General features: G+C 44.6%; 1 protein-coding gene across 5 annotated transcripts in view; it reads left to right on the forward strand.

Annotated features, from left to right (window-relative positions):
- Positions 1 to 24,904, forward strand: part of LOC121554344 (VPS10 domain-containing receptor SorCS2-like) — a 327,241-nt gene that overhangs the window by 298,451 nt on the left and 3,886 nt on the right. For 4 of the 5 annotated variants that reach the window (XM_041867882.2, XM_041867879.1, XM_041867881.1 and 1 more), the window contains exons 12-23: positions 1,195 to 1,271; positions 2,347 to 2,438; positions 11,333 to 11,440; positions 18,242 to 18,362; positions 18,461 to 18,594; positions 19,132 to 19,260; positions 19,503 to 19,674; positions 21,140 to 21,460; positions 21,911 to 22,034; positions 22,633 to 22,745; positions 23,060 to 23,182; positions 23,296 to 23,395. In XM_041867882.2, coding sequence (XP_041723816.1) covers positions 1,195 to 1,271; positions 2,347 to 2,438; positions 11,333 to 11,440; positions 18,242 to 18,362; positions 18,461 to 18,594; positions 19,132 to 19,260; positions 19,503 to 19,674; positions 21,140 to 21,460; positions 21,911 to 22,034; positions 22,633 to 22,745; positions 23,060 to 23,182; positions 23,296 to 23,395 — 1,614 coding nt within the window. Of the gene's footprint in view, positions 1 to 1,194; positions 1,272 to 2,346; positions 2,439 to 11,332; positions 11,441 to 18,241; positions 18,363 to 18,460; positions 18,595 to 19,131; positions 19,261 to 19,502; positions 19,675 to 21,139; positions 21,461 to 21,910; positions 22,035 to 22,632; positions 22,746 to 23,059; positions 23,183 to 23,295; positions 23,396 to 23,533; positions 23,722 to 24,904 lie in introns of those variants that run through there. The other variant, XM_041867884.1, reaches the window with a different exon arrangement.

Below are 24,904 nucleotides of genomic sequence, written 5' to 3' on the forward strand. Positions count from 1 at the left end.
TTCTTTGGCTGTCCCCATAGGAGAACCCTTTTTTGTTCTAGGTAGAACCCTTTTGGGTTCCATGTAGAAAAGGGTTTAACCTGGAACCAAAAGGGTTCTACCTGGAACCAATAAGGGTTCCTCAAAGGGTTCTCCTATGGGGACAGCCGAAGAACCCTTTTTGGTTTTAGAAAGCACCTTTTTTTCTAAGAGTTTGTAGTGTTGTGACTAGGGCTGTTACGGTGACCGTATTACTGCCACACCGGCGGTCATGTTTAGTCATGGTAATTAGGTCTACCAAACTTTCTACCTGCCCGGTACTCCGCACTCTATTGTCCCTCTAATCACTCTGACATCAATGCAAATGTAATCGAAAATCAAACACTTAATGAGAGCTCATGCTATGCAATTGCGTGAGAAAAGACCAGATTACGTGACTGAGAGCCATGTGAGTGAGAGGTGATTCGGCACGCAGCGGGGAGAAGGGAATTATCATTATTATATTCAGCCCAAGGGCGCACACAAAGGGGATGCAGCCAGAAAATTCTAGACATTATCAAGTGCTTGTCAAATTGTGAATGAGAGACTGATGAAGTGCGTACAGCCTGCGCAAAAAACAAAGCAGAGCTCATGCCGTTCATGCGACTTTTTTCAAATCATCATTAGAAACGCATCATGCAGCCTTGTATTAAAAATCTAAACATATAGCTCAACATTTCTATCACAACTACAGTTACATAAATAACTCTAAATTAAGCATATAGTAGTATCTGTTTCTTTGTTAACCGCTAAACACAGAATAGCCGCATGTGCGCACTCCCTCAAATCGTTTGGAGAAAATACCCTTTCCATTTTATTCAGCTATGTTCAATTTTATTCTTCATACTATAAAATAATATAAAATAATGCCACGGAATTCTAAGCAAATCTTGTCTGCTAAATAAACTAGTGTAGCCCACAGCCATATGGCATAGCCAGATCAGAGCCTAACATAAGGACAATGCAGAGTATGCTATTCTGTTCTTCTGAAATAGACTACATTTTCTTCATATCATGTTTCTTTAGACCTGTCTAAAATAAATAATGGATTTATTGTGATGGTGTAGGCTATATTACATGGATTTATTATACTTTTTAAAATGTAGATGTTCCAAAGGTCTGCATCAGTCTGTCTGTCTGTCTGTCTGTCTGTCTGTCTGTCTGTCTGTCTGTCAGGTAACCTGGGTTCCCAGCTGGTGGAGTATAAAGAGGAGATGTACATCACCTCTGACTGTGGGAAGACCTGGAGACAGGTGAGTCTCTCTCTTTCCCCACCTCTCTCCCCACCTCCCTTCATACCTCCCTCACCACCTCTCTCCCTACCTCCCTCTAAACTTCTCTCCATACCTCCCTCCATACCTCCCTCACCACCTCTCTCCCTACCTCCCTCTATACTTCCCTCCGCACCTCCCTCCATACCTCTCTCCCCACCTCCCTTCATACCTCCCTCACCACCTCCCTCCATACCTCTCTCCCCACCTCCCTTCATACCTCCCTCACCACCTCCATCACCACCTTTCTCCTTACTTCCCTCCATACCTCTCTTCTCACCTCCCTCCATACCTCCGTCACCACCTCTCTCCCCACCTTTCTCCTTACTTCCCTCCATACTTCCCTCCCCACCTCCCTCCATACCTCTCTCCCCACCTCCCTTCATACCTCCCTCACCACCTCCCACCATACCTCTCTCCCCACCTCCCCACCTCCCTTCATACCTCTCTCCCCACCTCCCTCCCCACCTCTCTCCCCACCTCCCTCCCCACCTCCTCCATACCTCCCTCCATACCTCCCTCCCCACCTCCCTCCATACTTCCCTCCCCACCTCCCTCCATACCTCCCTCCCCACCTCCCTCCATACCTCCCTCCCCACCTCCCTCCATACCTCCCTCCCCACCTCCCTCCATACCTCACTCCCCACCTCCCTCCATACCTCCCTCCCCACCTCCCTCCATACTTCCCTCCCCACCTCCCTCCATACTTCCCTCCCCACCTTCCTCCATACCTCCCTCCCTACCTCCCTCCATACTTCCCTCCCCACCTCCCTTCATACCTCCCTCCATACCTCCCTCACCACCTCCATCCCCACCTCTCTCCCCACCTAGAAAGGAGAAGATTCAAGGAGGAGATTAAATTCAAGGTGGAGATTAAAACCTATTATACAGTGTACTGCGTTTTGAATAAGTTTTATGACAACCTCTAATTTTCATGCTCTTCTTTTATGTGGTGTATTAATGTACTGTAATCTAATTTATTTCTAGCGCTTATCATCCTTACTTTTCACTTCCTGTTTCTTTCGACACTTCCTATGATTCTCCTTCCTGTTTGCAGGTGTTTGAGGAAGAGCATCACATCCTGTACCTGGACCATGGAGGGGTCATTGTTGCCATCAAAGACACCTCCATCCCCCTCAAAATACTCAAGTAGGCTCATTTTACTGTCAACAAAATACTCTGTAACTCCAATACTCAAAACACTCAATATACCAAAATGGGAGCCACCAATGTGTCCATACAGGTCTATGTCCATCTATGACCTTCAAAACACCTGACCAGGACTAGGTCTCTCCTGTGGATTATATCTATTTCTATAGATTTTATCTCAATGAAGCTATAACCTTGATAAATGAAGGTTAAATTAAAAATAAATGATAGAAAGCACTCAGTAATGAGAATCCTTATCACTGACCTTTATCAGCTGATGACCTTTATCTCAACAGCCTCATCAGCATCAGAAAGGTCAACTTTATACCCACTTCACCCCCTAAACCCAAATGATTGCCTTAGGACTGAGATGTAGTAGATATCTTTAGGCAAGAGTGTGAGAGTGTTTTGAAAGGCGTTTGGGAGACATTGCCACAATCAGTGTCTGTACTCTGTGTGCCCTTAATTTAAGGGTAAACTCTCTCCTCATGTCCAAACAAGAGAGACAGAAAGACACGGACAGATAGACATACAGACAGAGAGAGAGAGAGAGAGAAGGTCACTTGAATTTGAGAGTTCAAGAAGCAGGCCCTCTGGGTTTCCAACACCGCTACATACAGTGGGGAGAACAAGTATTTGATACACTGACGATTTTGCAGGTTTTCCTACTTACAAAGCATGTAGAGGTCTGTAATTTTTATCATAGGTACACTTCAACTGTGAGAGACGGAATCTAAAACAAAAATCCAGAAAATCAAATTGTATGATTTTTAAGTAATTAATTTGCATTTTATTGCATGACATAAGTATTTGATCACCTACCAACCAGTAAGAATTCCGGCTCTCACAGACCTGTTAGTTTTTCTTTAAGAAGCCCTCCCGTTCTCCACTCATTACCTGTATTAACTGCACCTGTTTGAACTCGTTACCTGTATAAAAGACACCTGTCCACACACTCAATCAAACAGACTCCAACCTCGCCACAATGGCCAAGACCAGAGAGCTGTGTAATGACATCAGGGATAAAATTGTAGACCTGCACAAGGCTGGGATGGGCTACAGGACAATAGAAAAGCAGCTTGGTGAGAAGGCAACAACTGTTGGCGCAATTATTAGAAAATTGAAGAAGTTTAAGATGACGGTCAATCACCCTCGGTCTGGGGCTCCATGCAAGATCTCACCTCGTGGGGCATCAATGATCATGAGGAAGGTGAGGGATCAGCCCAGAACTACAGGCAGGACCTGGTCAATGACCTGAAGAGAGCTGGGACCACTGTCTCAAAGAAAACCATTAGTAACACACTACGCCGTCATGGATTAAAATCCTGCAGCGCACGCAAGGTCCCCCCGCTCAAGCCAGCGCATGTCCAGGCCCGTCTGAAGTTAGCCAATGACCATCTGGATGATCCAGAGGAGGAATGGGAGAAGGTCATGTGGTCTGATGAGACAAAAATAGAGCTTTTTGGTCTAAACTCCACTCGCCGTGTTTGGAGGAAGAAGAAGGATGAGTACAACCCCAAGAACACCGTGAAGCATGGAGGTGGAAACATCATTCTTTGGGGATGCTTTTCTGCAAAGGGGACAGGACGACTGCACCGTATTGAGGGGAGGATGGATGGGGCTATGAATCGCGAGATCTTGGCCAACAACCTCCTTCCCTCAGTAAGAGCATTGAAGATGGGTCGTGGCTGGGTCTTCCAGCATGACAACGACCCGAAACACACAGCCAGGGCAACTAATGAGTGGCTCCGTAAGAAGCATCTCAGGGTCCTGGAGTGGCCTAGCCAGTCTCCAGACCTGAACCCAATAGCTAAATGGCATATTATTATTATTATTATAAAATCTTTGGAGGGAGCTGAAAGTCCGTATTGCCCAGCGACAGCCCCGAAACCTAAAGGATCTGGAGAAGGTCTGTATGGAGGAGTGGGCCAAAATCCCTGCTGCAGTGTGTTTAAACCTGGTCAAGACCTACAGGAAACGTATGATCTCTGTAATTGCAAACAAAGGTTTCTGTACCAAATATTAAGTTCTGCTTTTCTGATGTATCAAATACTTACAGTGAGGGAAAAAAGTATTTGATCCCCTGCTGATTTTGTACATTTGCCCACTGACAAAGACATGTTCAGTCTATAATTTTAATGGTAGGTTTATTTGAACAGTGAGAGACAGAATAACAACAAAAAAATCCAGAAAAATGCATGTCAAAATGTTATACATTTATTTGCATTTTAATGAGGGAAATAAGTATTTGACCCCTCTGCAAAACATGACTTAGTACTTGGTGCCAAAACCCTTGTTGGCAATCACAGAGGTCAGACGTTTCTTGTAGTTGGCTACCAGGTTTGCACAAATCTCAGGAGGCTGACGTTTGGCAACTCGAACCTTCAGCTCCCTCCACAGATGTTCTATGGGATTAAGGTCTGGAGACTGGCTAGGCCACTCCAGGACCTTAATTTTCCTCTTCTTGAGCCACTCCTTTGTTGCCTTGGCCGTGTGTTTAGGGTCATTGTAATGCTGGAATAGCCATCCACGACCCATTTTCAATGCCCTGGCTGAGGGAAGGAGGTTCTCACCCAAGATTTGACGGTACATGGCCCCGTCCATCGTCCCTTTGATGCAGTGAAGTTGTCCTTCACCGCATCAGAAAAACACCCCCAAACCATAATGTTTCCACCTCCATGTTTGACGGTGGGGATGGTGTTCTTGGGGTCATAGACAGCATTCCTCCTCCTCCAAACACGGCGAGTTGAGTTGATGCCAAAGACCTCCATTTTGGTCTCATCTGACCACAACACTTTCACCCAGTTCTCCTCTGAATCATTCAGATGTTCATTGGCAAACTTCAGATGGGCCTGTATATGTGCTTTCTTGAGCAGGGGGACCTTGCGGGCGCTGCAGGATTTCAGTCCTTCACGTCGTAGTGTGCTACCAATAGTTTTCTTGGTGACTATGGTCCCAGCTGCCTTGAGATCATTGACAAGATCCTCCCGTGTAGTTCTGGGCTGATTCCTCACCGTTCTCATGATCATTGCAACTCCATGAGGTGAGATCTTGCATGGAGCCCCAGGCCGAGGGACATTGACAGTTATTTTGTGTTTCTTCCATTTGCAAATAATCGCACCAACTGTTGTCACCTTCTCACCAAGCTGATTGGTGATGGTATTGTAGCCCAATCCAGCCTTGTGTAGGTCTACAATCTTGTCCCTGACATCCTTGGAGAGCTCTTTGGTCTTGGCCATGGTGGAGAGTTTGGAATCTGATTGATTGATTGCTTCTGTGGGCAGGTGTCTTTTATACAGGTAACAAACTGAGATTAGGAGCACTCCCTTTAAGAGTGTGCTCCTAATCTCAGCTCGTTACCTGTATAAAAGACACCTGGGAGCCAGAAATCTTTCTGATTGAGAGGGGGTCTAATACTTATTTCCCTCATTAACATTTTTGACATGCGTTCTTCTGGATTTTTTTGTTGTTATTCTGTCTCCCACTGTTCAGATAAACCTACCATTAAAATTATAGACTGATCATTTCTTTGTCAGTGGGCAAACGTACAAAATCAGTAGGGGATCAAATACTTTTTTCCCTCACTGTATGTCATGCAATAAAATGCAAATGAATTACTTAAAAATCATACAATATGATTTTCTGGATTTTTGATTTTTTCTCTCACAGTTGAAGTGTACCTATGATAAAAATTACAGACCTCTACATGCTTTGCAAGTAGGAAAACTGCAAAATCGGCAGTGTATCAAATACTTGTTCTCCCCACTGTATGTATTGTAGATCACAGAGATTCACTTTCTGTTAGGGGCCCATTGGAAAGCAAAAGGCCCCAACTCAAGGATGCCCCTTGCCAATATTACATTACATTTACATTTACGTCATTTAGCAGACGCTCTTATCCAGAGCGACTTACAAATAGGTGCCATTCACCTTATAGCCAGTGGGATAACCTTTTTACAAATTTTTTTTTTTTTTTGGGGGGTTGGAGTAAAGTTGGGGGGGTGTAGAAGGATTACTTTATCCTATCCCAGGTATTCCTTAAAGAGGTGGGGTTTCAAATGTCTCCGGAAGGTGGTGAGTGACACCGCTGTCCTGGCGTCGTGAGGGAGCTTGTTCCACCATTGGGGTGCCAGAGCAGCGAACAGTTTTGACTGGGCTGAGCGGGAACTATGCTTCCGCAGAGGTAGGGGAGCCAGCAGGCCAGAGGTGGATGAATGCAGTGCCCTCGTTTGGGTGTAGGGACTGATCAGAGCCTGAAGGTACGGAGGTGCCGTTCCCCTCACAGCTCCGTAGGCAAGCACCATGGACTTGTAGCAGATGCGAGCTTCAACTGGAAGCCAGTGGAGTGTGCGGAGGAGCGGGGTGACGTGAGAGAACTTGGGAAGGTTGAACACCAGACGGGCTGCGGCATTCTGGATGAGTTGTAGGGGTTTAATGGCACAGGCAGGGAGCCCAGCCAACAGCGAGTTGCAGTAATCCAGACGGGAGATGACAAGTGCCTGGATTAGGACCTGTGCCGCTTCCTGTGTAAGGCAGGGTCGTACTCTCCGAATGTTGTAGAGCATGAACCTACAGGATCGGGTCACCGCCTTGATGTTAGCGGAGAACGACAATGTGTTGTCCAGGGTCACGCCAAGGCTCTTCGCACTCTGGGAGGAGGACACAACGGAGTTGTCAACCGTGATGGCGAGATGATGGAACGGGCAGTCCTTCCCCGGGAGGAAGAGCAGCTCCGTCTTGCCGAGGTTCAGCTTGAGGTGGTGATCCGTCATCCATACTGATATGTCTGCCAGACATGCAGAGATGCGATTCGCCACCTGGTTATCAGAAGGGGGAAAGGAGAAGATTAGTTGTGTGTCGTCAGCGTAGCAATGATAGGAGAGGCCATGTGAGGATATGACAGAGCCAAGTGACTTGGTGTATAGCGAGAATAGGAGAGGGCCTAGAACTGAGCCCTGGGGGACACCAGTGGTGAGAGCAAGTGGTGCGGAGACAGCTTCTCGCCACACCACTTGGTAGGAGCGACCGGTCAGGTAGGACGCAATCCAAGAGTGAGCCGCGCCGGAGATGCCCAGCTCGGAGAGGGTGGAGAGGAGGATCTGATGGTTCACAGTATCAAAGGCAGCAGACAGGTCTAGAAGGACAAGAGCAGAGGAGAGAGAGTTAGCTTTAGCAGTGCGGAGAGCCTCTGTGACACAGAGAAGAGCAGTCTCAGTTGAATGACCAGTCTTGAAACCTGACTGGTTTGGATCAAGAAGGTCATTCTGAGAGAGATAGCAAGAGAGTTGGCTAAAGACAGCACGCTCAATAGTTTTGGAGAGAAAAGAAAGAAGGGATACTGGTCTGTAGTTGTTGACATCAGAGGGATCGAGTGTTGGTTTTTTGAGAAGGGGTGCAACTCTCGCTCTCTTGAAGACGGAAGGGACATAGCCAGCGGTCAAGGATGAGTTGATCAGCGAGGTGAGGTAAGGGAGAAGGTCACCGGAGATGGTCTGGAGAAGAGAGGAGGGGATAGGGTCAAGCGGACAGGTTGTTGGGCGGCCAGCCGTCACAAGTCGCAAGATTTTATCTGGAGAGAGAGGGGAGAAAGAAGTCAAAGCATAGGGTAGGGCAGTGTGAGCGGGACCAACAGTGTCATTTGACTTAACAAACGAGGATCGGATGTCGTCAACCTTCTTTTCAAAATGGTTGACGAAGTCATCCACAGAGAGGGAGGAGGGGGGGATTCAGCAGGGAGGAGAATGTGGCAAAGAGCTTCCTAGGGTTAGAGGCAGATGCTTGGAATTTAGAGTGGTAGAAAGTGGCCTTAGCAGCAGAAACAGATGAAGAAAATGTAGAGAGGAGGGAGTGAAAAGATGCCAGGTCAGCAGGGAGTCTAGTTTTCTTCCATTTCCGCTCAGCTGCCCGGAGCTCTGTTCTGTGAGCTCGCAATGAGTCATCAAGCCACGGAGCTGGAGGGGAGGACCGAGCCGGCCGGGAGGTTAGGGGACATAAAGAGTCAAAGGATGCAGAAAGGGAGGAGAGGAGGGTTGAGGAGGCAGAATCAGGAGATTGGAGGGAGAAGGATTGAGCAGAGGGAAGAGATGATAGGATGGAAGAGGAGAGAGTAGCGGGAGAGAGAGAACGAAGGTTGCGACGGCGCATTACCATCTGTGTAGGGGCAGAGTGAGTAGTGTTGGAGGAGAGGGAGAGAGAAAAGGATACAAAGTAGTGGTCGGAGACTTGGAGGGGAGTTGCAGTGAGATTAGTAGAAGAACAGCGTCTAGTAAAGATGAGGTCAAGCGTATTGCCTGCCTTGTGAGTAGGGGGGGACGGTGAGAGGGTGAGGTCAAAAGAGGAGAGGAGTGGAAAGAAGGAGGCAGAGAGAAATGAGTCAAATGTAGATGTAGGGAGGTTGAAATCCCCCAGAACTGTGAGGGGTGAGCCATCCTCAGGAAAGGAACTTATCAAGGCGTCAAGCTCATTGATGAACTCTCCAAGGGAACCTGGAGGGCGATAGATGACAAGGATATTAAGCTTAAATGGGCTAGTGACTGTGACAGCATGGAATTCAAATGAGGAGATAGACAGATGGGTCAGGGGAAAAATTGAGAATGTCCACTTGGGAGAGATTAGGATTCCTGTGCCACCACCCCGCTGACCAGATGCTCTCGGGGTATGCGAGAACACATGGTCAGACGAGGAGAGAGCAGCAGGAGTATCAGTGTTTTCAGTGGTAATCCATGTTTCCGTCAGCGCCAAGAAGTCGAGGGACTGGAGGGTAGTATAGGCTGGGATGAAGTCTGCCTTGTTGGCAGCAGAACGGCAGTTCCAGAGGCTGCCTGAGACCTGGAACTCCACGTGGGTCGTGCGTGCAGGGACCACCAGGTTAGAGAGGCAGCAGCCACGCGATGTGAGGCGTTTGTGTAGCCTGTGCGGAGAGGAGAGAACAGGGATAGGCAGAGGCATAGTTGACAGGCTGCAGCAGATGCCTACAATAATGCAGAGGAGATCGGAATAAAATGAACTAAACATCTGGGAAAGGAGAGAGCGGGGCCTCCCTCACCACAACTCCCAAATATAACTCTCCCAACTTCCACCTCAGAAACTATAATTGTTGTAAACTACAGCGGTTCAATGTTTTCTAGGAATAGACTAACCTAGTTTATTCAGCTAGCTAACTAGGTGCAGTATTATTCCGTGAAAAACGTCCGGGCACCTCGTCATAAGACGCCACAGCCAGCTAGCATGCCGGTCTCCAACAGCAGGGTTTAGCGCCAATACTCAGCCACAACAACCACCAGTGTATCAACACGGAAGCAGATTTTTATATTCTGACGTCACTGCACACACTTGTTCAAATAATGTTAGATAACACCTGGCTTTGAATCACTCTAACTCAAATAGCAGCGGGGTTGTTTGGGGTGACGTACTACCCCACCACTGCCATATCGCTTTTAATCATGTACAAATTTAACATTCTCGGAGATGAGATGGTAAAATAAAATGAATGGGCTTGTACATAATAATGTTGTGTGAATTTACAAGTAAATCTACACTTATTTTCATGCAGTCATGTTTTGTTTATATAGTGTGTGTATGAGGTATGGATTAACTGCAGATTGGTGCTACGGAAAGCTGTAGTGTACATTCATTATTCACAAATACACAGTTGTGTGTTATTAATGCATTAGACTGCACTAAAGGATTATCAAAGTGTGCACTTAGGATAAGTTATTCTTTCAACATGCTCTTAGAGTGTTAGAGAGACGGAGAGATTGAGAAAAAAAAAAGAGAGAGTGAGAAAGAGAAAGCAAAACTGAGACAGACAACAACAAACTATTCCCCCGAGCTGATTCTCTCTGTATACGGTATTGGGATGTCTGTCTGGCTCTCATTCGCTCTGTATATATTGTCTAATCTCTGTCTGTCTAGAGTCTCTGTAGTTTTACTCCTGGCTCGTTAGCACATCCATTTGCATACACTGGAGACATGGGTCTGCTACTCAATACCACAATGATTCTTTTCCAATACATAACCATACTTATGTAAGTAACCCTGTTGATTCCGGGAGCCATAGCCACAGGAGGTTAAGTTGAGTTAGCGGTTAGCTCTCCGTACTTTTATCCTCTAATTTTAAAGTCCTTCCTTAAAGTAAACAGTAGCGTGTGCATCTGGCGGCGTGTTTGAAGACAAACCCACACAGAAACATCTTGGCAATGACATGCGGTCTAGATGTTGACATGACAGGTCCTTAAATCAGGTCGCGGTACAGTCACAGTTGGAGATTATCCTACCTCTCATTACATGTATGACAGCATTACATCCTCCTAGACAGGAGCTTTACTAATATGAAGGGTCTTTTCTGCCTCTTTCCAAGATGGCCGTTCTAGGAAAGTCTGTAGAACTCTGTAGTTTATGAATGACAGCTTCCACCCTCATCATGGGCACAGACTACACCTCCTACTCAGATGCATGCACCAATCTGGACCTACCATTACTTCACACTCGCAGGGAAAGTCTCATAAGATCCTTCACAAGATCACTTCTAAAATCCGATCCCTGGCTACCGCCATATGCTCCCTCCCCAACGATTGTCTGTGAGCATACACCAGACCCGCTCCTCAACTAAACTGGAACTGATACACTGCCTACATCTGTTGTTTATTGTATTTTAGTTTGTATTGATATTGAAATGTAAGTTGTACACACAATTCAGCATGTTGCTGCCATTTGTACAATGTTCTGCTGAAAAAAACGGTTTAAAAAAAATCTCTCTCGCTCTTTCTAGTTAGGAGGAGCATTACCAATAAGAATGCTCATATGAATGCCTCTTCCAAGATGGCCGCCTGTTGAAAATAACCTATAGACTTCCATAGAGTTGTTGTAATTGTGTTGATGTTTTTTCTCCTTAGGTTCAGTATCGATGAGGGAAGGACCTGGACCATCCACAACTTCACCAGCACCTCAGTGTTCGTTGATGGACTTCTGAGCGAACCGGGAGATGAGACACTGGTCATGACGTAAGTGTACCGTGGAATCTTCTAGAATCCTCTATGAAGCTATACATTTTGGGAAGGGAATGATCAGCTTTGTAGTATGGCAATAGGCCCTATTTCAAGGAACCTCTTCTCCAAAGCTCTGCCATTAGTTCAATAAAACTCTCTCAACTTGTAACAAAGTCATTGATTGGTTTCTTAACACTATTACTTCAACACTGAGGGGTTTGATTGGCTTGAGCCTATTCTTCAGATGAGATGGCCAGGCAATGATTCACTCAGGAGAGTGAGAATTGATCCTACAGTCTCAGTAACAACTCATGCTGCCTAGCTCACAGTTCTACACTGCTCTCCTGGCTCCTCTGCTCTCCAATAAGGGGCTTAGGAAGGAATATGGAGCAGCTGCCTCTCCAGCAGGGTTTTCTCATCTCCCCAATGCACTCTCCATTAGTTACGACATGGCCGTTTCTCCATGATTTTCTGCTGCACTCTTCTCTTCATCTTAAGTGGTTGATTAGCCTAGTGTCTTCCTTTTGTATTTCTCAGCTTTCATGTTGCTCTCTACCTCTCTCTCTCTCTCTCTCTCTCTCTCTCTCTCTCTCTCTCTCTCTCTCTCTCTGCTCTCTCTCTCTCTCTCTTTTCCTATCTCTCTCCCTATCCCCCATCTCTCTCTACTTCTCTCTCTCGCTATCTCTCTCTCTCCCTTCCCCTCTCTTTCCATGTCTCTCCCTCTCTCCCCTAATCTAATAATCTTCAGTGAATTGGATGGAGTGAGAGTAGAGGCACATCAAGTCAAGAGTTTTGGCCCCAGTGGGGGGAGATAAGACCTGGGTTTTCATTTTAGCAGAAATGGGGGTGGTGGAGGGGGGTGTCATGAGAGGACAGAATCATGAGCTAACAGGACAACAAATTTCTACTGCGCCGAGTTGCGGCCATGGGTCTGATTTGGGTTGTCACGGAAGACCGACACACACACGCACACACACACACCCCACACACACACACACACACACACACACCCCACACACATAGGGACACACACACGCCATCTGCCTGCTGTGAGATACGGTGAGGAGTGAAACGAGTAGGGGACAACTGATGGCCAACCACGATTGCCCTGGGTGTATTTTCCAGCCCTGACTTCAATTTTTTGACGGTGGCAGACTCTCATCTAATTTCGTCTTTGAACAGTGACTTAGCACCAAGGACAGGCTGGAAGGGGGAGAGGCTTTTCCACATACTAATGACAAGAGCCTTTGGAGGTCAAAATTGTGACTGGACACATTATTTTAAAGGACTTGCAACATATGTGATTCACGTGCTTGAGAGACGGGGAGAGGGAGGGAGGGAGGGAGGGAGGGAGGGAGGGAGGGAGGGAGGGAGGGCGATAAGGAGCAGAATGAGACAGATCAAATAAAATACATTCTAGCTTTATTTATACAGCACATTTTAGACATGGAATACAATGCAATTTGCTTTACAGGAAAACAACTTAAATGGATAAAAAGCAATGAAAAGAAAAGCTGAAATATTTACTACACAACAAACATAAGATAAAAAAACAAAAGAATGACACAAACTGAACAACTAAAAAGAACCCTAAGGAAAAGCAAAGCTAAAAATATGTGTTTTAAGATCTCTTTTAAATATGTCCACAGTTTCGGCCCCCCTCATGTTCTCTGGCAGGCTATTCCAGAGGCTTGGGGCATACTAACTAAAGGCTTGGTCCTAGGCTTTGGCATAGTTAAAAGGCTAGTGCCAGAGGACCTGAGGGACCTACTGGGTACATAACTTAAAAGCATGTCTGACATGTATTGGGGTGCAAAATTGTGGATTGATTTAAAAACCAATAGAAGAATCTTAAAATGTATTCTAAAACAGCCAGTGCAGAGACCTTAAAACCGATGAAATGTGTGCTCTTCATCTGGTCTTGGTCAGTACCCGTGCTGCAGCATTCTGTATGTTTTGCAGTTGACCAATGGCTTTCTTGGGTAGACCAGACAGGAGAGCATTACAGTAGTCAAGCCTGCTTGTAATAAAAGCATGGATGAGTCTCTCTGTATCAGCCTGAGAGAGAAACGGCAGCATCTTGGCAATGTTCCTCAGGTGGTACAAAGCTATTTTGGTCACATTCCTAATGTGTGATACGAAATTATGTTCAGAATCTAAAATAATACCTATGTTTTTTACCTGGTGTTTTATCTTTATTACCCTTGAATTAAAATGTGTGGCCAGATTCTCTCTCTGTGCTTTGGTTCCAACAATAAGTACCTCGGTCTTGATTTAGCTGGAAGAAGTGGTGAGCCATCCAACTATTAAAATCACTAATACAGTCTGAACAGTACCGGACCCAAAAATCTAAATACATGTGATATGTATTTTCTCTGAGTTATGTTCACCAAGGATGACAAAAAACTCTTGATCAGTTAAATAGGTCCAAAACCAGTTTAGAACTAGATCGAAGAGGCCAACCCACCTCTCCAGTCTGTCCAGAAGGACATCATGGTCAACAGTGTCGAAAGCAGCACTTAAATCTAAGAGTACAAGTACAGAGAGCTGTTTGGCATATGTGTTGGCTCTAAGATCATTTACCACTTTAACTAAGGCTGTCTCTGTGCTGTGGTGGACACAAAACCCCAGATTGGAATTTTTCAAAAATTCAGTTGGCAAAAATCATTTAGCTGTTTGAACACCAATTTTAAGAATGGAAGGTTGGAGATTGGCCGAAAATTGCTAAGAGCTGAAGAACCATAGCAGTTTTTAGTGCAATGGGGAAAGTGAGTGATTAACAATAGCTTGCACTTCTTCAGATATGCAATTAAAAACTGTTTTGAAGAAGCATGTCTGTGTCAAGCAGGGAAAATAAATCCATAGTGCCTTTGCGTGGTAGGCTAGGGCACATATCATTAAACTTCTCATCAGGTCTTGCTTGACTGATACCCATCCTAATGTTGGTTATCTTATCTCTGAAACTCATCACATTTAGATGTAGAGGAAAGTTCACATAGGTTTGCGGGGGTAGGATTTATCGGGCCATCAATGATCGAGAAGAGCACTCTCAAATGATTGTGATTAAAAGTGATCAAGTTAGAAAAATGAGCAAGTCTGGCATTTCTAATTGCCTTGTTGTATATGCCAAGTTGCTCTCTCTGAATATCGTAATGGACCAGCAACTTTGACTTTCTCCATTTCCGCTCTGCCTTTCTGCAATTTCTCTTTAATTCATTTGTTTCCTCACTCATCCAAGGGGCTCTCTGTTTGGATGTGGCCTTTTTCAACTTTACTGGAGCTATGGCATCAATGGTTGCCCTTAATTTGCTATTAAAGTTATCAACTAAATCAATATTTTGTGCAGAGCAGTCAATGGCTTTTTAGGCCATCATAATAAAAGGGACATCTGTGTCTTTGATGTACAAAGTATGGACTGTAGAAAGGTCTCATTTCCAGGAGCACTCAAGTGGATCCCTGCTCATTAGTGAAGTGTTGATGAGTAAAGAGCACTGTCATGTCACGACGCTACTGTCAGACGGCTCTGTTCCCAAGAGAGGGGATTGGTTCAGCTGTGTCACGTGACCAGGGACCAGAGGATATGGTTCAGGAGTCACACCTCAAGGAATAGGAGTTGGGGCTCTATGGATGCGTTTAGACAGGCATCCGAATTCTGCTTTTTTTTTCACTAATTGGTCTTTTGACCAATCCGATCAGCTCTGAAAAAGATCTGATGTGAAAATATCTGATGTGATTGGTCAAAAAACTTAAATGAGTGGAAAGAAGATTAGAATTGGGTTGCCTGTCTAAACGCAGCCTATGATGATAAATGTGGAAATGGATGGATGTACGGGTGGATGGAGGAACAGACAGAGCAGGCAGGCAGGCAGACAGACAGACAGACAGACAGACAGACAGACAGACAGACCGACAGAGGGTGGTGCGGATGGCCCAGCGCATCACTGGGGGTGAGCTCCCAGCCATCCAGGACGTACATGTCAGGAGTGTCTGAGAAAAATTGCCAAAGACTCCAGCCACCCGAGACATGGACTGTTCTCAATGCTCCCATCCGGCAGACGGTACTGGTGCATCAAGGCTCAGACCAACAGACTCCTAAACAGCTTCTATCCCCTGGCCATAAGACTGTTAAATGGCTATCAACTACTGCCCCCCACTCAAACCTACGCTGCTGCTAAAATGATTATTGATTAGATGTATTGCTACCACTGCGCTGCTGTTCATTCTGAAGTTTACATACACCTTAGCCAAATACATTTAAACTCAGTTTTTCACAATTCCTGACATTTAATCCTAGTAAAAATTCCCTGTCTTAGGCCAGTTAGGATCACCACTTTATTTTAAGAATGTGAAATGTCAGAATAATAGTAGAGAGAATGATTTATTTCAGCTTTTATTTATTTCATCACATTCCCAGTGGGTCAGAAGTTTACATACACTCAATTAGTATTTGGTAGCATTGCCTTTAAATTGTTTAACTTGGGTCGAACGTTTCGGGTAGCTTTCCACAAGCTTCCCACAATAAGTTGGGTGAATTTTGGCCCATTCCTCCTGACAGAGCTGGTGTAACTGAGTCAGGTTTGTAGGCCTCCTTGCTCGCACACACTTTTTCAGTTCTGCCCACACATTTTCTATAGGATTGAGGTCAGGGCTTTGTGATGGCCACTCCAATACCTTGACTTTGTTGCCACAACTTTGGAAGTATGCTTGGGGTCATTGTCCATTTGGAAGACCAATTTGCGACCAAGCTTTAACTCCCTGACTGATGTCTTGAGATGTTGCTTCAATATATCCACATAATTTTCCTTCATCATGATGCCATCTATTTTGTGAAGTGCACCAGTTCCTCCTGCAGCAAAGCACCCCCACAGCATGATGCTGCCACCCCGTGCTTCACGGTTGGGATGGTGTTCTTCGGCTTGCAAGGACCCCCTTTTTCCTCCAAACATAACAATGGTCATTATGGCCAAACAGTTCTATTTTTGTTTCTCCAAAAAGTACGATCTTTGTCCCCATGTGCAGTTGCAAACCGTAGTCTGGCTTTTTTATGACGGTTTTGGAGCAGTGGCTTCTTCCTTGCTGAGCGGCCTTTCAGGATATGTCGATATAGGACTCGTTTTACTGTGGATATAGATACTTTTGTACCTGTTTCCTCCAGCATCTTCACAAGGTCCTTTGCTGTTGTTCTGGGATTGATTTGCACTTTTCGCACCAAAGTACGTTCATCTCTAGGAGACAGAACGCGTCTCCTTCCTGAGCGGTATGACGGCTGTGTGGTCCCATGGTGTTTATACTTGCGTACTATTGTTTGTATAGATGAACGTGGTACCTTCAGGCGTTTGGAAATTGCTCCCAAGGATGAACCAGAGTTGTGGAGGTCTACAATTTTCTTTCTGAGGTCTTGGCTGATTTCTTTTGATTTTCCCATGATGTCAAGCAAAGAGGCACTGAGTTTGAAGGCAGGCCTTGAAATACATCCACAGGTACACCTCCAATTGACTCAAATGATGTCAATTAGCCTATCAGAAGCTTCTAAAGCCATGACATCATTTTCTGGAATTCCAAGCTGTTTAAAGGCACAGTCAACTTATTGTATGTAAACTTCTGACCCACTAGAATTGTGATACAGTGAATTAAGTGAAATAATATGTCTGTAAACAATTGTTGGAAAAATTACTAGTGTCATGCACAAAGTAGAACTATAGCCAAAACTATAGTTTGTTAACAAGAAATGTGTGGAGTGGTTGAAAAACAAGTTTTAATGACTCCAACCTAAGTGTATGTAAACTCCCGACTTCAACTGTATCTATTTTATCCTGCTACTGGTCACTAATACTCCTGTTTACATGTATACAGTATATTACCACTAGTATATTACCATAAGTATTTATATGTTCCTGCTACCAGTCACTTACCAGGCCTGTTTACATGTACACTACAGTTCAAAAGTTTGGGGTCACTTAGAAATGTCTTTGTTTTCGAAAGAAAAGCAATTTTTTGGTTCATTAAAATAACATCAAATTGATCTGAAATACAGTGTAGACATTGTTAATGTTGTAAATGGCTATTGTAGCTGGAAACGGCAGATTTTTTATAGAATATCTACATAGGCGTACAGAGGCCCATTATCAGCAACCATCAGTCCTGTGTTCCAATGGCACGTTGTGTTTGCTAATCCAAGTTTATCATTTTAAAAGGCTAATTGATCATTAGAAAACCCTTTTGCAATTATGTTAGCACAGCTGAAAACTGTTGTGCTGGTTAAAGAAGCAATAAAACTGGCCTTCTTGAGACTAGTTGAGTATCTGGAGCATCAGCAATTGTGGGTTCGATTACAGGCTCAAAATGTCCAGAAACAAATAACTTTCTTGTGAAACTCGTCAGTCTATTCTTGCTCTGAGAAATGAAGGCTATTCCATGCGAGAAATTGCCAAGAAACTGACTTGCAAAGTTGTCATCAAGGCAAAGGGTGGCTACTTTGAAGAATCTCAAATATAAAATATATTTTGATTTGTTTACCACTTTTTGTGTCCTATATGATTCCATATGTGTTATTTCATAGTTTTGATGTCTTCACTATTATTCTACAATGTAGAAAATAGTAAAAATAAAGAAAAGCCATTGAATGAGTAGGTGTGTCCAAACTTTTGACTGGTACTGTATATATATATATATTTTTTTTGTTATACTATTTTGATATTCATTACTGCACTTCACTGTACAATAAATCTTGAACTTGCACAGACAGACAGACATAATGATGTTGTCATTTGTGCAGTGTAGAAATGCATCTTTCTCATGTCCTGTATCTCTCTGCAGGGTGTTTGGTCATATCAGTTACCGGTCAGACTGGGAGCTCGTCAAGGTGGACTTCAGACAGTCATTCCCCAGACAGTGCACTGAGGCCGACTACGACTCCTGGAAACTCACTGACCTGAAGGTACCCAACACACACAAACATTCCTGTGTCTTTGTAAATATCTTGCGTTTATCCTACACTTTTTCAATCAGCTAATGTATACTTTTGGCCCGCATCAGGGAGAGAAGTGCATCATGGGTCAGGAGAGGAGTTTCAGGAAGAGGAAGGACACCGCATTCTGCATCAAGGGGAAGAGCTACACCTCCGCCCTCACTACCAAGCCCTGCCAGTGCACCGAGAAAGACTTCAACTGGTGAGACACCACACCACAACCAGAACACTCTAATGCAATAGAATATACTTCAGATAAAGTCTTGATAAACAAATTATAAGGGTCACTTTCAGGGTTAGGTTTCGATTCCTTTTCTATTCAGGAGATTAATTGAAAATCCAATATAAGCATTTTCAATGAGGATCCTCTTTAATATTCAACGCTGTTCCTGATTGAGATTAATGAGAATGACATTGACCCAAGCCTGATTAATTCACAATAAACAGAATCAATCAATGCTGTATGTAGACTCTAGATGATTGATATTGATCCTATTATGTGAAGCCTGTTGGCGTCTGTGTTGTTGGTGTCTGTCGATCATTGAGGTCATGAACTGTATTTGCTCTTTGGCCTTGTCCTTTGTCTGCACCCTGGATGGAACTTAACCTTATGCACTGTACTATGATCTGTTTTCCCCTCTTCCAATCCTAACCTTAACCATTAGTGGGAGAAACTCAAAACTGATCGTAGATCAGTGCCTAGGGGGTAACGTTCTCCTCTTCCTCTGTGTTTGATTAGTGACTTTGGGTTTGAGCGTGCTCAGAGCCTGAAGACCGAGGGAGATAGATGCTTCGCTGACTTCTGGCACGACCCAGACTCGCCGCCTGACGACTGCCATCTGGGACACGACTTCGAGTCCAGCACTGGGTGAGGGATAGTAGAATGGACACACACACACACACACACACACACACACACACACACACACACACACACACACACACACACACACACACATATACACACACAAACACGCACACGCTGCCTCTCACCACTCTCCCTCTCCCTATAATTATTATTTTAGTCACTCTGCCTTACCTAAACTACACCTGACCCATCACAAGTCCCCCTGTTTTCTGACATTGGTACGGTCCTGTGCTGTGTTGCAGGTACAGGAAGGTTGTGTCCAACATGTGTGAAGGCGGAGTGAACAAGCAGCAGAGTGCCAAGCAGCACACCTGTCCTCTGCTGCCTCCCAGAGGCCTCCAGCTGGGCATCAAGGGACAGATGCTGGCCATGGCGCCTGGTGATGACATCACCTTCATCGTCCACCAGGAACAGGTATGGATTACTTAAGTCAAAATTTAGAGCAGTGTAGGGTTTCAAAAATCCCTGGGGGTGGGGTAGTTGTGTGTGGCTTTGCAGAGTAAATGTGTGTGTTTTTGTGTCTTTGTCTGTGTGATTGTGATAGCTAGCTAAGAGATACCCACTGTTTTCCGAATGCAAGTTCAAGACGACTCACATACGACTCCTATTAGACACAAGTTATAACTGCAACCTACCAAATACACTTGATGAAATAGAGTAGTGTCAAACTCATTCCATGGAGGGCCTAGTGTCTGCAGAGGTATACTACGAAGCAAGCTAGTCCTATTCAGGGTTTTCTAAAGCTTGCCAGCTTCAGTTAGCTTCACATTCCAGGTCGCAGTTGTAAATGAGAACTTGTTCTCAACTGGCTTACCTGGTTAAATAAAGGTGAAAAAAAAAATGAAAAAAAGAAATATGAAAAAAAACATTCCAGCTCAGGCTTCATCCATACTACCATGGTGAATATTGCTCATCTGCCTGCCGCTAACTCTAGCAGGCTTGTAACTGCGCGTGCATGTCGCACGTGGCTAGTCGAACGCCAAAAATCTTTGTTGAGACAATGCTGAAACATCAATCCATGTGCAAGTCAGTGCCATTTATTTTTATTTTTGCCGAAATCAAAATGAAAGAAAAGTTATCTTGCAAATTCACCAGGATATCGTGTGAAATAGACTTTTAGAAGTGCCGTCCATATTTTATTACTTTGGTGTGGTTATCAATGCACGAGTACCTTTTTTCCCCACACATATCGATACAATTATTTAATTAAGTCATAAAAAGGTTTTAATGTGCATGAGGTTTCAAATGCATTTGTCATTACTAAATGTGTAATGTGATAGGTATTACTATTTCTTAACACACAAAAACACATTTGATTAGTAAATGTTTATTCAGTTGTCTTCCTCAAATGAAGTGGATGATGAAGCAATCTTTTTGCGAGAGGGAGGGAATCTGATTTCATTGGTCCTCAACTCGTGGCTCAGATACTTCATTCAGGTTAACCCTGAGTTGGTCTGCCCCAGAGCAGGTTAGATCTGAATGATTTGTTGCCATAGAAATGTATCTGGCTGAAAGGTGAGGCACTTTTGTGGTTCCAGTTATCCCAAGTTGAACTCAGGGTTGACCAAAGTTACCTCGCTAATGCCTCAAACTACATTCGTAGTAAATAGGGCTGTGGTTTTTGGTTTTTCCTTTCAATTAAGACCTCGACAACCAGGTGAAGTTCCTTACAAATCAGTGACCTTAATTCATCAATCAAGTCGAGTTCTGATACTGACACACGCACACACACAACCAACAGGTCATTCATAGGAGCGAAAACATGCAGACACTCGGCCCTCCGTGGAATGAGTTTGACACGTGAAATAGAGCATTAGTTTATCCCATTTATCAGCCCAATTCAGTGATGTTCTTCTCCTGTACCTCCTCCCTCACCCAGGGTGACACCAGCAACACTAAGTACCAGGTGGACCTGGGTGACGGGGTGAGGGCCATCTACCAGAACCTGACGGTGACAGACGAGCCCATCCAGCACCGCTACGAACAGCTGGGGGTCTACCGCGTCACCGTCAAGGCAGAGAACATGGCCGGACACGACCAGGCCATCATGTACATCCAGGTCACAGCCCCTCTACAGGAAGTTCACCTGGAAGTAGTTCCCATTGCCAGGGTTAACCAGGAAGTCAACCTGACAGCTGTGGTGCTTCCTTCAGAGGCCAACCTGACTGTCTTCTACTGGTGGATAGGAGACAACCTACAGGTAATGTATACTGACCAGAGGAGGCTGGTGGGAGTAGCTTTAGGAGGATGGGCTCATTGAAATGGCTGGAATGGAATCAATGGAACGGAGTCAAACACATCAAACATATGGAAACCACATTCAATTTTTCCAGCCATTACAGTGAGCCCTTCCTCCTAAAGCTCCTCCCACCAGCCTCTTCTGATACTGACACACACATACACACACACAAACACACACACACACACACACACACATACAACCAACAGGTCATTCATACTGAGACACACACAACCCACAGGTAATACACTTTAAATGCAGATTTATGGAAACTAATGTTCAAAAGGTGATCTGAGCCATATGCCACCACTGTCTTTTTGTGATGCTAACAGTGCTAAAGCTAATGTTGAGAGTTCATAAATGATTTGGTGAATTGATAAATGAATGCATTCATTGTGTGTCTCCATGCAGCCCAAGCTGTCCCTGGAGAACAGTCTGATAACGCGGTTCCCTGAGGAAGGAGAGGTGTCTGTCACTGTCCAGGCCTCTAATGGACGCTCCATGGTGCAGGACACCAAGACAGTCCGCATCTACGGTAAGAGTCCTGATGAATACTTATATATGACGTTATTTGTGTGCTGTACATCAACTATTTATGATGTTATCGTATGAGGCAATATTTTTATTATAGATGATATAGCTCTAGTTGTTTGGTTGTGTCTCTGGTGTTTTCCATGACCTCATGTGTTGCTGTTGTGTAACTGTGTCCCTGGTGTCTTCCATGAGCTCATGTGTTGCTGTTGTGTAACTGTGTCCCTGGTGTCTTCCATGACCTCATGTGTTGCTGTTGTGTAACTGTGTCTCTGGTGTCTTCCATGAGCTCATGTGTTGCTGTTGTGTAACTGTGTCACTGGTAATGATGTCATCTTAACAAATATAGATTAATTTAATTTATTCATGAGAGAATGCTAACTGAGCAGAACTGTACTGTATTATCTTACTCCAAGAGAACTGATACAGAATAAACATACTGCAGAAGAAGTGAATGTAGGATCGTGAGAAACTGTTGACTTATTCTAAATCATCTGAACAATAGAAATGAATATGGTATTATTAATCCAGAGGTTTTTGTTCATCTGAATGCCGTAACCCAAAATGGCTGCTGACTTCCTGTGTGTTCTGTCCAATCCCAGACCGTTTCCAGGTCATCCCTCTGGCCTTCAGCAGTAACCTGGACCTCCTCAACCCCAACATCCCAGAGTGGAGGGAGGACGTGGGTCAGGTGGTCACCAAGATTCTGGCCAAGGTGGGTCTACTGTACTCGCCTCATACATGACCTGATGCTATAACATAACAGGACCAGTCTATTCCTTAGGATACATAATGATAGCATCTGCATTGGCCTCAATATGTTTGGTTAAATTATTTTATTTGATATAGACATGACAGGCACGTTCAGTATAGTTATGAAATGGGAGAAAACATTTGGTGATGGAGGAGGGACTACCTGAATTTATTATAAAGGCTCATGTTGTAGAAATATGGTCGTAAAAACATGGGATACATGTCCCGTCCCATAAGGTGACGATGTCGTTTCTGACCATGACCTTTGACCCCCAGATCACAGGTATCCCCCAGGAGTCCCTGGTAACCATGGTGAAGCCGGGCCTGCCCACCACAGCCGACCTGTACGTTCTCCCACCAGAGAGCAAGCCTGCTAAGAGGAGTGTGTTTGTGGATAAGGTACACTATCAAACACACACACTACCTAACTAATTGACATTGTTGGACTCATTCATACAGGTAGTCATTGAATTGTGTGAATTTGATGGTTGTGTTTTATATTTCTTCCACAGCGTATCCCTGCCATCAAGCAGGCCTTCAATGAGAACAACGTTAGCTTCATCGTACGAGGAGGTCTACAGGTGTTGGTGACTTTAGCTGACCCTAACGCAGGTAACCATTCCCATTACTGTATTCATGTCCTTGTGATGTTGTAAACATGATTTTATAATAGATATGTTCTCCAATAATTATTTGGTGTAATGTTGATTTTGAATGGATAATTTAGTTTTTATCAATCTTATTTCAAAGGACTAGTAGCTAATGACTCGTCCACGAGAGCAATGGAGAACGGTGCGTTAGTCGCCCCCACACAACCTACCAGCTTTACTTCCTGCTTTCTCAAAAGGAGTCTACGTTTCCTCAAATCTGACTGGGCTTGTGTTTTTGTTACCTTTTCTCTGCTTTCAGTGTTATTTCCATAATTTCTTTCCTACTAAATTGCTTAACTGTTAGATACACTACATGAGTATGTGGACACCTGCTCGTCAAACATCTCATTCCAAAATCATGGGCATTAATATGGAGTTGGTCCCCCCTTTACTGCTATAACAGCCTCCACTCTTATGGGAAGGCTTTCTACTACTACTAAGCTGATGATCATTACACAGGTGCACCTTGTGCTGGGGACAATAAAAGGCCACTCTAAAATATTTAGTTTTGTCACACAACACAATGCCACAAATGTCTCAAGTTTTGAGGGAGTGTGCAATTGGCATGCTGACTGCAGGAATGTCCACCAGAGCTGTTGCCAGATAATTGAATGTTCATTTCTCTACCATAAGCCACCTCCAACGTCATTTTAGAGAATTTGGCAGTACGTCCAACCGGCCTCACAACTGCAGACCACATGTATGGCGTTGCATGGGCAAGTGGTTTGCTGATGTCAACGTTGTGAACAGAGTGCCCCATGGTGGCGGTGGGGTTATGGTACGGACAGGCATAAGCTACTCACAACGAACACAATTGCATTTGATCAATGGCACTTTGAATGCACATAGATGCCGTGACGAGATCCTGAGGCCCGTTGTCGTGCCATTTGTCCGCCGCCATCACCTCATGTTACAGCATGATATCGCACAGCCCCATGTCACAAGGATCTGTACACAATTCCTGGAAGCTGAAAATGTCCAAATTCTTCCATGGCCTGCATACTCACCAGACATGTTACATGTTGCGTTTATATTTTTGTTCAGTATAGAGGTTGGAACATTGCTGCGTGGACTTGCTTCCATTCAGCCACAAAAGCATTAGTGAGGTAGGGCACTGATGTTGAGCGAATAGGCCTGGCTCGTAGTTGGCATTACAAAGGTGTTCGTTGGGGTTGAGGTCAGGGCTCTGTGCAGGCCAGTCAAGTTCTTCCACACCAATTTCGACAAACCATTTCTGTATGTACCTCGTTTTGTGCATGGGGGTATTGTCATGCTGAAACAGCAAAGGGCCTTCCCCAAACTGTTGCCACAAAGTTGGAAGCACAGAATCATCAAGAATGTCATTGTATGCTGTAGCGTTAAGATTTCCCTTCACTGGAACTAAGGGTCTTTGTCAGAACTATGAAATCAGCCCCAGACCATTATTGCTCCTCCACCAAACTTTACAGTTGGCACTATGCATTGGGGCAGG

The sequence above is a fragment of the Coregonus clupeaformis genome, chromosome 19 (genome assembly GCF_020615455.1).
Source record: "Coregonus clupeaformis isolate EN_2021a chromosome 19, ASM2061545v1, whole genome shotgun sequence".
In the NCBI taxonomy this organism is placed as follows: domain Eukaryota; kingdom Metazoa; phylum Chordata; class Actinopteri; order Salmoniformes; family Salmonidae; genus Coregonus; species Coregonus clupeaformis.